Source organism: Balaenoptera ricei, chromosome 18, assembly GCF_028023285.1.
Source record: "Balaenoptera ricei isolate mBalRic1 chromosome 18, mBalRic1.hap2, whole genome shotgun sequence".
NCBI lineage: Eukaryota > Metazoa > Chordata > Mammalia > Artiodactyla > Balaenopteridae > Balaenoptera > Balaenoptera ricei.
In genome coordinates, this window is record NC_082656.1 from 51,486,352 (window position 1) to 51,501,277 (window position 14,926).

A 14,926-nucleotide genomic window follows, 5' to 3' on the forward strand; every position below is an offset into this window, starting at 1 on the left:
GCTTTTAGGGAGTGTGTAAGCAAATGGCTGTTTCCTCTGTACTCCATTTCCCACTCTGTGAAAAAGAAAAGCATAATATTTAACATCACCAAGCTACTGTGAGGGTTAATTAGATTTAATGGGGGAAGGGAGGCAAGCTGATTAGGCACTATTCAAATTCAAAGAATCATTATTTTGTGTCTAAAAATAATCCCAATTTAGGAGTAAAATTAATTTGGAAGCTCAATCTTTGGTAATCATCTTCCCATACCTAAAAAAAAAAATGCCATAGTTTTTAATCAAAATCCCATTCTAAGTGCAATTCAATGAAGTAAAAGAATGGAGACCTGTAAATGTCCATTCACCTTTGAAGTAAGACAGTACACAGATCAGTTCTTTCTTTTTCTTTTTTCTTTTCCCTACTTCCCTCCCTCCCTTCCTTTGCTCCTTCCTTCCTTTTTTTGAAGATACACTATGTGTGGAAAGGTTAATTTTGGAGAATGGAGTAACGTAAACAAATATAGATTTTAAATCTACATTGATTTTTGTTCGTTTGTTTCATATGAAACATTTGTGAAACACTTTAAATTCCCTCTTTAAGGAATCAGTAATCAATGTTCTGTGGTTGAAATAACTCTTCAGGTCATATCTGATAAGCTCCATCTCTATTTTTGTTCAAGAACTAGTCAGTCCACCTAGAGGGGTGGGATACGGAGGGTGGGAGGGAGACGCAAGAGGGAGGAGATATGGGGATATATGTATATGTATAGCTGATTCACTTTGTTATACAGCAGAAACTAACATACCATTGTAAAGCAATTATACTCCAATAACGATGTAAAAAAACAAACAAAAAAAAGAACTAGTCAGTGAAAGAAGATCTTTGTATTCCCCAAATTAAAAAACAAATCCCTTAATATTTAAGGCTAAGGTCAGAAAAAGGGCATCTAAACAGTAATCATCATAATTAATAGATTAATTTACTATGAAAATCTTCATGGGAAGTAGAAGCTGGTACCTGAGAAAAATCCGAGTTGTTGTCTAAATCTTACTTAAAAAGTGTCTTCTAAAAATGGGAAACATTCTTTAAAAATGTAACAGTTGATAATCCTTGGAAACATGCCATATCTGTTAGGAAAAAAATGTTGCACTCAGTTTTTGGTGAGTGAAGAGGCTTTGGCTGGAAAGGAACTCTATTCGTGTTTGTTTAGAATTTTCCAAAGGAAAGAGAAATAATGTAGTTCAGTCAGTAGAAATGAATTCTCTACAGAGAAAGCAGGAATAATTCTCTTTTAACACAGTCCTATTAAAAATTCCCATAAGACTTATAAATTCTCATCACCTAGACTGTATACTCACCAAGCAAACTTCTGATTATTCATTCGATTTCCCCGGACCCTTGATACTGGGGACGGATGTACCCTGTAGGAGATGAGAGTAATCCAGTCATTGAAAAAGCATTTTCCTGATTATAAATGAACAAATAAAAAGTGATCTGGCTTATAAATGATCTCTTTTAGATTTGCTTAATATAAAATGCCCCAGAACTTGAGCACCTCTTAGTAAATGGATGCAGTTAAATTCCTATGCCTACAGACCAGCAGTCAGTCTCTCTCTTTCCTTCTGCACCACTTTTAACATAAAAAGTGTTTGTCACAATGTTGACTGTGAAGACCCCCCCAAAAACAGGACCAGTTTTAGTAAGCTGATTCATTCATTCAGTCCAACAAAAAGTTACTGCTGCCTACCTAATCCTTGCCAGGTTTAGGAGTGCATAAAGGTAATGTAAGGTCTGGTGCTGGCCCTCGGTGAGCCCTTTCTGCTACCTGTTTCCATAAGGAGGACACGAAGAGACAGTCTAAGTATACACTCCCTCAGTCAACTTCCAGATTTAAAGCCCTGAAAAGCAAGATAATGAAGGGGATCAGTATACGCCACCCCAAAATATGCTACTGAGGCATAAGGATTATTTTAATTTGAAGGCAGCCACAAACAGAAACAGGAGGAGGAGCTCTCTACCTTCCCTTTATATGCCTAAAAGGAGGGCATACATTTCCCTTTTGTAAAGGAAATTTTCATTTTTAAAGGCGTTCCCTCCCCCACCCCATACCAGGAAGCGGAGTACAATGTACAACTCTTATCACCAAAAATGGTATTGAGATGAGCTGACATAAACAACCCTTATTTACCATTAGTTTCCCCCATACATTTCCTAGTCACCTTCCTAAAATTTAGCCCCCCTAAACGTCCAGACCCCCTTTTCTTTTGACAAGGCACTTCTCTACAATTTATTACCCTTTGTTAAAACGGTATATAAGCTTCAAATTTTAACCACCCCTTTAAGTTACTCACCACTGAGTATTCCTGCATGCATGTATGCATGCATGTTTTATGTATAAATAAACTGTTTCGATTTTTATTCCTCTTGCTAATCTATCTTTTGTCAGTTTAATTTGCAGGCCCCCAGAGCCCGAACATGAGAGGGTAGAGGAAAAAAAATTTTTTTCCCTCCCCTACAATAACTTCATCCAAATGTCCAGGCACAGAATCTGTGGGAATGGAGGAGAAAGGATAGGTGAATAGTTATTTCTAGGAGGAAGGTCTTCTAGATGTGATATTCTCCAGCCGGGCTTTAAAGAAAACAAAGTCATTTCAAACCTTTAGCTAAATTATGGGGAAAAGGTAGTAAAGACTATATTGTTTTACAAGCTTCCAGGGTTGGAGTCATCCACTGGAAATAGTTGAAATTTCTAGGAACTGCTAATATCTTCCAATCAGGAGCTAGCTGCTGAACCTCCATGAACCACCACCTCTTTGTGGGCCACTTACCGGCAGCACAATTTGCTCTACTTCCTGTCCTTGTGGACACCTTCCTGCTTCCTAGTAAAGTACCTATCTTTACTAGGTACTTGTGAGATCTAGGCAGTCGTTAAGCTTGTGTTATCTTTACCCTTTATGTCTCAGACATTATTCTATTTACAAGACAAGAAACAAAATGGGGATTTTAAATTGGTCTTAAAGTCCAGTTAGAACCAAGAGCCCCAAGGTTGATTAGAATCCCAGTTCTCCATAGTTGTTAAGCGAGTGAGAATCATTTCAAAACGGACAGTACAGTTCTAGCCCCTCAGAAGGGCAAAATGCAGTCTTTCTGTAAACCCAGAGCCAGGCTGCACTTTGCACTCAGAAGGCTTATTTCTTCCAACATCCCTTATTAACATTCTTTTCCTCACAGCACTTCTCAATGGATTCTGCAGCTGAGCTGCTCAGCCCAGATTTTCTGCTCCGTATGGGGGAGGGGTTGTTAATTATGCAGAAAGATGGAGAGAGGCCAGACAGCCCCTCTGGTGAACTGTCTCATTCAAGCACGGCCCACTTCCTGCTGTTTTGCAGCTACAAGGATCACCTGTTGGTCCTGGCATCTGGCCACAGGGGGGCCTATCGGAAATGACAGACTCAGCTAGAAATGAAAGCCAGCTCATATTCCAGTACCCCAAATTGGGGAGAGAGAGAACAAACACGCAATAAAAATGTGTAAGAATTATACACAAGGTAGCAGTACTCATTTTTTTTTTTGCTTTCTTTTTTCTTTCAGTCTGTCTGTTTGAATCAAAGTCATCAAAATGGAATTGTGAGCCAAAAACTGTCTCTCCAGTTAAAGTTCCCTGACCTAAGGGAAAATGCAGGAAATCCTCTTGAACCTTGCCTACATACCCCCTGGGGTGTCAGACTCCTACTGCCTAAATAAAATGTGAAGGAGTAATAACCCACATACTCGCAGTTCTTTAATTCGCTCTGCATCCTTTAAATGTTTACCTCATGTTGCTTCCTCCTTAACCCTATTTCTAGTCATCATGATAATTCCACCAGGTGAAGTTTGATGATATAGAAGTACTGATGCTTCTCACTGCATATATCAGTGGGAAAAAACGGGTCTGTTTAACCTATAATTACAATATTCTCTAAGTAATTGTATCTTTTAGCAAAACTTCATTGATCCATAGATCAAATATTGTAAGTGGATAATTTCTGTAATTGTTTAACAGTCTTCAAAGAATTCCTGATTGTGTGTGTATGACCAAATAATTATAAGCTTTCTTGAAATGGTAAAATAAGAAAGGTTTTTTCCCTTCCCAAAGTGAGTAAATTGATAACCTGGAGCTTACTTTATCTGATAAAGTAGACCGTAAAGGTTTGCCTTTCAGCTACTCCCCAATTTCATTTCTGCAAAAGAATATGCAGTGTTTCTGTGAGCTCTGTCTTTAAATTGTGACACTTTTTGCCTTCGTCTACCTTCTTTCCACATATAGCAGCTAGGCAGGTAGCAAAGTCAAAACCCCAGTAGGAGAAACCACCATCTAATCTGCATGTCATGCATTATTCATGACCTCCTGATTCCTGCACCTGCATCTAGGCAGGAAGCTTGCAGGGAGTGTTCATTATTCTTCTCTTAGCCTCACACAGGCTCGATTACTGCTAAGCCACTTTGTTCTGTAAGTAAGGGTTTCAGGCCTCAGTACTAACTGCTGGATATGGAAAGAAGAAAAAAAAAAAATCACCAGGCTGAAGAAAAGGGCAATCTTGGTTGTTGTATAACATGTATTCAATCCTACAATGTGCTCTTCTGAGACTGACAGTTTAGGTCAGATGGAAATGCTCGCATTTGGTAATTTACATTACACAGAAAAAAGGAAGCTATAACATTAAGGCCATGTACACCAACTGTTCTATTTATATACACTTACTCATCTGAGGCAGACAGCATGTTTATAATTTTACCCAACACAAGGCTTAATTTAGCTTTTCTGCTTAGCATGTGAGAACTTTTTAGATACCTTCATACAGAAATGATTCTTCCTTCTTTGGGTATAAGCACTAAAGGACCCGACCCTCCAATCTTGTATTTTAATGACTAACATTTATAGTTAATCAAGGGAATATGACCGGTCTGTTTTTCAATGTTTTCCTGAACCTACCCGAATGGCTGGTGGCTGGCGGCGGGATGTGAAATCCCGATCCCCAAACGCAGATTATTGATCACGGATGAACTGCTGGGAAGGGCGCCCATCCTACCTTTTTACTATCCCCCCCGCAGAAAAGCTGTGACAATTTAAATCCAATCTTACAGCCCCCAGTGGAATCAGGATGAAGCGGTAAATAGTACAAACTGTGTAGCTGCCTGGGATTGAATTCCGGCTCCACCATTTTACCAACAGTGTCATCTTAGGGCAAGTTACTTAACCTGTCTGCCCTTCTGTTTTCTCATTTCTGCACAGATGGAGGCAATGATAGTGGCCACCTCCTAGGTCTGTGAGATTTAAATGAGTTCATAGTTTTAAAGTGTTTGGAACAGTGCTTGGTACCCAGGAAGCAGTTAATACATGTTAGCTATTATCATTAGCAGTGCCGATTGGATTGGAAAGGATGGGGAAGATGGAACTGGAATATCCAGTTAATTCCAGGGGGTTGAGATAAATGTGCTCTACAGAGCCTGCAGTCTTGACTACTATGCTGATATGACGTCACTAAAGGCGAGGAAATAGCAAAGAGAAATAAACAGCCATAGAGTAACATGAACCAAATACTGTGGTTTCTAAGGTATGACTTCCTCTCTGGCACCTCATTTTGTCTTCTTTATTAGAAGACCTATCTTCTGTTTACTAAATTGGATAGTATTTCAGCTGTATCCCATTCAAGAACAAGTCAGTAATCATAGGAATAAAGTCATCCCCATTACTAAGCCTCTATTAGGTTCCAGACACCATGCTTAGTTCTTTAGCCACATTATCTTATTTTCTCCTCATATCATTAGTATCCACATTTTCCCTTTGAGAAAAATAGGTTTAGAAGAGTTAGGTAAGTTGCCAGAGTTGCACGGAAAAAAGCAAACTCAGAACTTGGACACAGGCATGTCTGACCTGTCTTCCTCCAGATTATCATCCAATACTTATAAACTCATGTATATTCCCTCCTCACTACCCCAGAGGATGCAATAAAGTGAATTAGCACCAGGGGCCTTAACGAGACTTCGCATTCGTTTAAGCCCAACCGAACATTCTATAGTATAAGTAGATGCAAAGCGAATGTACTGGTTTTCCTGGCCTAAAATTGGCACCAGGCTAAATATTAAGCCTTCGGGGACTCACCAGAAACAGAGCCACAGTCATATACTTTGTTCTCCCTTTAACTCTTTATGAAAATTCCACGTTATTTGTGTTACCATTTAAACACATAATATATAACACATGTTAAGTTTTTGATGGTAAAATGAATCCACCTCCTCACTTCCCATTTTTTTCTAGAACCCAAACCAGTCCAGTTCGGGACCACACGTGTCTGATGAAACCATCGATGTCACGGTCATCAACAGCCTCCATGTTTTCAAATCTACTGGTTAAGTCTCAGTCCTTATCTTCTTAAATTCTCCACAGTGACTCACAGAACTGATCACTCCATCCTTGAAAAACTTTCTCTACTCGGCATCAGTGACATTTTTCCCTCCTTCTTACTCCTCTTCTTTTTTTCCTTTGCCTAAGCCTCTTCCTCTCATTCTTTTGAGCTCTAAATATTGGTATGGCCTGGGGATCATTTTTCCCATGACCTTTCTCTGCCCTGTTTCAGCTCACTCCCTAGATGAAGGAATCTCCAAAATAGCTCCCCTCACCCCCTTGATGATTTCGTCCCATCCACAGGCCTTAGATACCATCCATATAACAATGACTCTCAGATTTCTGTCTCCAGCCCTAGCCCCATATCAACACAGACTCAGGGTTTTCAGCCCCGACCAACCTTTCCCTTAAAAAATAAAAGGTGTTCCTTTTCTTATCTTCCCAGGCTCAAAACCGGCACCATCATTCACCCAGGTGCAGCCCTGAAATAATATTTGAGCCATTTCATGCTCTCATGCCCCATAGGTTAGAGAGGCTGCTTAAGTGAGAAAAATCAGAATAAATTATTATTTCAAAGACCAATAAAATATTTATTGTAACAAATTACTCATCTAGTAAGATTAGAGATTTTCATTACAAGATAATAAGAAATTATTATATATACATATTTCCTATCCTTAAATCCACTGTTTTCTGTTATGTGATAAAATGAGTAGCCCATACTTTCATCCATAAATTGATCCAATTATTTGACAAAATACACACTTTAACAACTCAGTTTACTATATTTGGGGAAGAAAAGATTAATCTCTAAAAAACTCCATGATTATTCTTAAGATTCAGAATTTTCCTATGTAGAATCACATGAAAGATAATTTTAAAGTAATTCTTGGTATTGCTGCCTTCTGACACACAGTTGTACTGAATACAAGTTCTCATGATTATTCAGGTTGGTTTGGATGTTTTTATCATAATACACACACACACACACACACATACACACTACACTTGACCAAATAAAAATATAAGCATGACTCCAGTATTTAAACTAAGTGGGCCCTTTTTATTCTCAGTTTTCATCAAGTCAGTGATTAGATGACCATTAGGAATGCCATATATTTTCTAAGAGTTCTTTTTTCCTCCCATTGTATTTAATTCTCTCTTTGCAGAGCCATTGATGTTATTTTCAGAAGAGTAGGCTGAATTTAAACATCATACAGAATTAATGTGATCATTTCTTCACAGTTAACTTTAACAGTATAAATTTTGTTAAAAATATAGTGCTTTGAAAGGAAAAACATGAATTTCTGCTACACATCAACAGAATGAGAAATTCTAAAAAGGGAACATTTGGTTGGTATAATTACATCACATTAATTAATGCCAGGTTCATCTCCCAGCATCCCCACTTGCTCTCTCTGTGGCAGTGACACTGAAGATTCTCCTTCTTCCCTTGTCGCCTGGTTAGCGGATGCTCAACTCTAAGAAGCCGTCCCCAACCTCTATGTCTAGGCCAACTTGCTCCAAATTCTCACAGCCCAGGATACTTAGCACACATTAACTAAAGATTACAGTTGTTTATACGTTTAGTTTATTTTGTCTGCCTCTCCAAGTAGATGATATGCTCTAAGGGGACAAGGGAGCTTTTCTCTTTTCACTCACTGTCATTAACTCCTTTACCTGCCACAAAGTGGGCACCCAATAAATAACTGTTGGAGCATTAGCCCTATTTCCCTACTAGACCAGAACTTCTAGGATGGGTGGCAATGGCTATGTCTAAGTCACCACTGCATCCTCAGAGCTTAGCAAAATGTATGATACAGAGTAGGCATATAATAAATACTTGTTAAGCAATGAGATGTAGAAAAAGGATAAAACATTTTAGATTTACAAATCTGAGCTATTTTACTGAGCACCTCCAGAGCACCTAGAGCTTCAATAATTGATCAATGTTAACTAAATCCAACACATTTCCCTTAACAGCTACTACCCATGAAGTCTTGCACTGTGGGCTAAGACAGGATCTCTGCCCTCAGGCAGCTTGCAGTCTAGTTGAAATAAAGAGGGAGCAACTACCATAAAATAGGGTAGGAAAATTAAAAGGGATTTCAAGTTTTATTGGAGGGAAGAAGAGGTTAGAATTAATTCAAACTGTAAAATAACAGAGAAGGTTTTGAGGAGAAGACCTTTAGGCCGGGTATGAAGGAAAAGTAAAAATGTCATCATCAGAAGTGAATGACGGTAGGAAGATACTCCAAGAAGAGAAGCGTGAATTGAAGGTGTGAGGTGAATAAAAAGATATGCCTGGAAGGGAGAGTTTCTTAGAAAAATTGGGGAAAGCTGAGCTAGAATGTTAAGGCAGGTGTAGAACACAGATCAAGAAATGAATGTCTGAAAAGGAATCAGTAATCGGGATAGTCAGTTGTGGAAAATATCAATCTTTCCTCTACTGGACAAAGCAATGTATATACTTCATGTATATTTTTAATTTAAGCAACATTTATTGCATACCTAGTATTTACTCATGAATTCAAATATTACTTGAGCACCTATTATGCCAGACACTGTTCTAGGCTCTTAAGCATGGTGAACTGTGTTAGGGGAGAGGATATTACATCTATTAAAACGTGATTCCTGACATCAGGAAGCGTACAGCACGGCAAGAGTTTAGACAAATGATTGGCCATCAGGGTGCAGTGTGATAGCTGGCCATGGGAGCAGATAAAAAGGGCATCAGAATTAAGTTTTGGAGCAGACACAGACGTTTTCCTTGGATTATAAATATGGTAAGTTTTAAAGGAAAAGTTTTCAGCTATGGAAGAGGAAAGGGGCATCCAAAGATATGAAGAGGCATGGAAGGGTAGAAATAGCCATAGCAAAACTACAAATTGTTCAGGGTGCCAAGGGCTGGCAGGTCTGGAGGGGCAGGAGATTATGTAATAACAGGGAACCCTGGAGATTCCCCACATATGGATGGGAAGTTGAGTTTCATGACTCAATTTAGGCTCATGTGATCTCACGACCAAGATTAAGAGACTTGATCTTCTCTACCCTTCCCTCAATGCCAGAAAAGCCAAAAATAATCTGCTTCTCCTTCAGTATTACCTTGGGAAGTAAATGGCACCAACCACAATAGCGTCAAAGAACCCAGCAGCCCAGGAATCAAGTTTGACTGAACCTCTCTCCCCACATCCAACCCATTTTGAGGCCTGTCTGCTATATCCTACCCACTTTTCCTTTCCACAGCCATCAATCTATTTTAACCCACTCTTCTCTCCTACCAGCACTACTCCCTAAACTTCCTCCCCCAATCCATTTTTTACACTAGCACCATAGTGATCTTTTTAAGAGGCAAACCTGTTTTTTCCTCACTCTGTTATCCCTCTAGTGGCTTTTCATTGCTCTTCAAATAGACCCAGATCTCAACATAGCCTAAATGCCTACAATCGGGCCCCTGCCTACCTCTCTAGCTTCACTTTCTAACAATATCTGTGCTTTCTGTGATCCCATCACCCTGGTCTCCTTTCAGTTTTGGTGCCTTTGCTTATGTTCTTCCTTTTCTATAGAACCCCCAACAAGCCCTCTGCCCCCTTCATCTGGTTAACTCTTACTCATCCTCAGCTCTCAGCTCAAAGAGTGCCTCTCAGGGCACCTTCCTTGACTCACCAACCTACATCATGTCCATACTACAGACTCATTATTCTCTGCATTTATTCTTCTCATCAGGCTTGTGGTTATATACAGATGCAATCATTCAGTGAGAAGCAGAAATGATTTTCTCCTTAGCTCTCCACTATATGCCCCGTATTGAACCCTTCATCTGATACAATTAAATATTGCTCTTTAAAGAGAAGGAGATGATGAGAACTAGTTATAGTAGCCTTTTTATTTTCCCTGAGATTTGTTCTTGCAATAATCTGGAAAGATAAATAAGTGAATGTACATAATAATTTTATACACAGATTTAATATGCATTTACTTTTATATTTAATATGTATTTATATGATAAAATATAAAGTGGAAGAGAAGGTGAATGAAAATGGAATGGGCCTGGGTGTTGTCTCCTGGGTCCCACAGGAGATGGGTTCTTTGGACCCTGCATCAGCCCATGCCCAGCACAGTCTGAGCACAGGACCCATCCAGGGCCAGGATGCCAAAACAGATGTGTCTATCACTTCCTCATCTCTGGAGAAATTCGTGGAAAATTAGTGGACACTGTGGAGACACTGGTGAAATTCAAATGAGGTCCACAGTTCAATTACTAGTGTTGAACCAATAATAATTTTTTGGTTTGGACAACTGTACTATTATTATTTAAGATATAAACCATACAGAAGCTGAGTGAAAGGGATCTGTGAACTCTTTATAGTATTTTTGCAACTTTTAAATATTAAAATTATTTAAGACTAAAATTATTTAAAAATAAAACAGTTTTAAAGTGCTATTTCTTTGCTGGGATAAGAATATAAGCAATGCAGATCTTCTAGGAACTCCTTTTTCCCTGTTTTATTTCATGCTTTTCAACAGTTAGTTATTGTTGCTAGCATTCATTTTATAAGTTTATAAATATGAGTATATCTGTGTGTGTACATTCTCTCTCACACTTTTTTTAGTAATTAAACTCATCAATCAACAATTCTAATGCTTTCACCATCATCTTTTCCATGCACTGGGTAGAGAATTACTAATAACAGGTGTGCTAAGAAGTGGTAGAAAGGAGTAGAAGAAAAAAAGATGAAGTCATTTTAAAAGGTTAACAAAGGGCTTCCCTGGTGGCGCAGTGGTTAAGAATCCGCCTGCCAATGCCGGGAACACGGGTTGGAGCCCTGGTCCGGGAAGATCCCACATGCCGCAGAGCAACTAAGCCCATGCGCCACAACTACTGAGCCTGTGCTCTAGAGCCCGCGAGCCACAACTACTGAAGCCCATGTGCCACAACTACTGAAGCCCGCGCACCTAGAGCCCATGCTCTGCAACAAGAGAAGCCGCTGCAAGGAGAAGCTCGCGCACCACAACCAAGAGTAGCCCCCTCTCACGCAACAAGAGAAAGCCTGTGTGAAAGAACGAAGACCCAACACAGCCAAAAATAAATAAATTTTAAAAAATAATAAAAATTAAAAAAATAAAAGGTTAATAAAAATAATGCTATGGGGGGGGAATTTAGATCATGTCTACAGAGCAACAACCTATATCGTGGAACTGACATTTATCCAGGTAATATAGATTCCACATGCCTGCTCTGACCTGAGCTACACTGATAGTTGCTTCAATTTTTCACTTCATTTTGCATCTGCATAAGTCTGACATATTATTCTTCAGCATTCAGTATATGGTGTGTTAAGGTTCCCAACTTTCAATATGTGAACTGAAATACTTTGATCTAGTTGTTAGTATGCATGGCGCTGAAAATTTCATGAATTGACAGACATTCTGATTGGTAGTTATTCTATTAGTCACACTGCTAATGCCTTTTATTTGGTGTGCTCTGTGGAGGAACTGGAGTATTGGAAGAATTACTTCAAATGCTTTTACTGCCTGTGGCTGCATTAATTTTGAGATGCCTCATTTAGGCTGAAAAAAGAGGCAAAGTTAAAGTATGTAATATGGGCATTCTGTCACCCCAAATTGGACCTATTACAATTCAGCGTTCTCTCAAGAAGGGGTTACAGCTCACTGGGTTGCACCATTTTTCCTTTGAGTAGGACAAAATTTTACATCGTTTGGTTCACAGGCATAATGAAAATGGCGTAAAGTAGACCCCAAAGGTGATAAGCAATTGCTAAGGAGAAAATGTAGCTTACATTTCCCTTAGAGTAAAACTTCAAATGCTAGAGAAACTTCAACCTGGTAATTAAATGTAACTGTTATCTCTATTTTAATAATGTGTTTAAAAGAAATGAATTTATGGATTTGTATGTGTGTATAAAGCCTGATTTGTCTTTAAGTAGACACCAAATAAATCAAAAGGAATGGTATCCAAGAGATGGACTCAGTACTGAATCAGAGAGCAGTCTGATCTGTAGACAGCTGTAGAGGCTGTCCTTTCACTGCCAAAACTGACGGCCAAGAAGCTTGGAGGACTTTAAGGCAAAAGAGCCAGGAAATGACTTACTGACTTATGCAGAGACACTTTATTTTAGAACTTAGCATCGCAGGCCAAGAGCTGCCAAACACATCAATCAGTACCCACAGGGCTAAAGGTGCTTGTGGAGACTGGCAAGGAATATATGAAATATCACACACCCACTTACCAACAGAATTGGACAAAGAGCAATGCACCCACCATATAAGCACTTCCAAAATGCACTAGGCCTTCTACAATTGAACACCATCATTTACATTAATTGCATTCACATTCACCATTCCCTCCTCTCCCACCGCCAGCCACTGGTATTTTCTTTCCACTGCTTCATGTAGCACTGACCCAAGAGGTTACAGAGTTTTCCTGCAGAAACACCTATGGGATATTATTATATTAATAAAATAGGCAAACCTAAGCACAGCTAGTTTTGTTATTTTGGTTATTTCTGAATTTGATACAGATCTCAACATCATTGTTCTGGTTGCTTATGAAGCACCCAACCATTACTGTGATTGAAAAAAAGGATAAGGAGGAAAGAATTGATTAAAGTGTATTAAGCACTGTGCACCTGCCAACCAATTTAGGTGATATTAAAGTAATCCAAGATATGGCCTCTGACCTTAAAAACAGACTGTAGTTCAACTGGGTGAGTATACAATCGCCTCAGAAAGGTTAAATCATAACATAAGATTAAGAATGTCCGTTCTCCAAACAGAAGAGTTGGCGCAAGACAGTAGATGATGAAAAAATGGAAGCACTGATTACTTCAAGCGGGCAACGGAGAGAAAAATCACTTCAAGCTAAGGGTATGAGATGGGGCCGGGTCTCCCAGTCTACATCTCCTGAGCAGGCGTGGAGAAGCCCCCAGGCGTGCAGGTGTGCAGGTGAGGATAAAAGAGGAACAAATAGAAAGAGGTGGGAGAGGAGAAGAGCATGTGGTTACCTTAGGCAGAAGCAGGAGTTCATGCAAAGGAGTGCAGACCAGAAGGTGGAATGTGTTTGATGACTGGTGATAGATGTTTTGGGATTTTTCTCCCTAGAAAGTGCAAAACTGATGGAAGATTTCATTTCACAGGAGAAATGGTATCACATAAGAATTCATCTGTCCGTGGTGCACAGATGACTAATATGAAGATAATCTGGATGATGTTGCAACGTTCAGATATAAAGGGACAGAAGTCAAACCCAAAGAGGTCCTGAGGGAATAGGGAGAAAAGAACTGATGCGATAACAAGAAGTATCCATATGATCTGTTGACACTGGATAAAGGAAGGTAAAGGCAAGACTCGAGTTTTGAGAGACTAGAGGAATGGTGGGAAACATGGTTTTTAGGCAGCTGGAGGGCAGACTTGCAGGAATGGATCCGATTTTCATAAACATAGTGCAGAAAACGGTAGCTGAAAAAGTGGGTGAGATTTCTAAAGGAAAACTACAAAGGCAGAGGAGTTCGGAGGCACTGACTCTGAGATATCTTACGGCTGAGGGCAAGAGGAAAAGGAAGAATCAAGGAGTTAGAAGGACTAAGACAGATAAGAGGGAAACTAATATAAAAAGATCCTGTGAGAAGTAAACACAGCCACTTTGTCAAATTGTCTAAAAGGAATGAGAGTGGGAACTGGGAAAGGCCCATTACATGGTCAACAGGTAACCACCCGAAGAATAGTTTTCTTGGTAAAGCTATAGAAGGAGTGAGCGTCAGTCTCTACAGTGTTAAAGCCTCAAAATGGGGATAACGATCTCTAGGTCCATCCATGTTGCTGCAAATGGCATTATTTCATTCTTTTTTATGACTAATATTCCATTGTATATATGTACCACATCTTCTTTATCCATTCCTCTGTCCATGGGCATTTAGGTTGCTTCCATGTCTTGGCGATTGTAAATAGTACTGCAACGAACACTGGGGTGCATGTGTCTTTTTGAATTATGGTTTTCTCTGGATATATGCCCAGGAGTGGGATTGCTGGATCATATGGTAGCTCTATTTTTAGTTTTTTAAGGAACCTCCAGAGTGTTCTCCATGGTGGCCGTACCAATTTACATTCCCACCAACAGTGTAGGAGAGTTGCCTTTTCTCCACACCCTCTCCAGTATTTTTTGATTGTAGATTTTTTTGATGATGGCCATTCTGACTGGTGTGAGGTGATACCTCATTGTAGTTTTGATTTGCATTTCTCTAGTAATTAGTGGTGTTGAGCATCTTTTCATGTGCTTTTTGGCCACCTGTGTGTCTTCTTTGGAGAAATGTCTATTTAGATCTTCCGCCCATTTTTTTATTGGATTGTTTGTCTTTACGATATTGAGCTGCATGAACTGTTTGTATATTTTGGAGATTAATTCCTTGCCAATTGCTTTGTTTGCAAATATCTTCTCCCATTCTGTGGGTTGTCTTTTTGCTTCGTTTATGGCTTCCTTTGCTGTGCAAAAGCTTTTAGTTTAATTAGGTCCATTTGCAGCAACACGGATGGACCCAGAGATT

General features: G+C 39.3%; 1 protein-coding gene across 7 annotated transcripts in view; it reads right to left on the minus strand.

The window, feature by feature from the left end:
* Nucleotides 1-14,926, minus strand: part of KLF12 (KLF transcription factor 12) — a 455,655-nt gene that overhangs the window by 74,320 nt on the left and 366,409 nt on the right. For all 7 annotated transcript variants that reach the window (XM_059902659.1, XM_059902662.1, XM_059902657.1 and 4 more), the window contains one exon: nt 1,339-1,401. In XM_059902659.1, the coding sequence (XP_059758642.1) occupies nt 1,339-1,401 (63 nt within the window). The remainder of the gene's footprint in view (nt 1-1,338; nt 1,402-14,926) is intronic.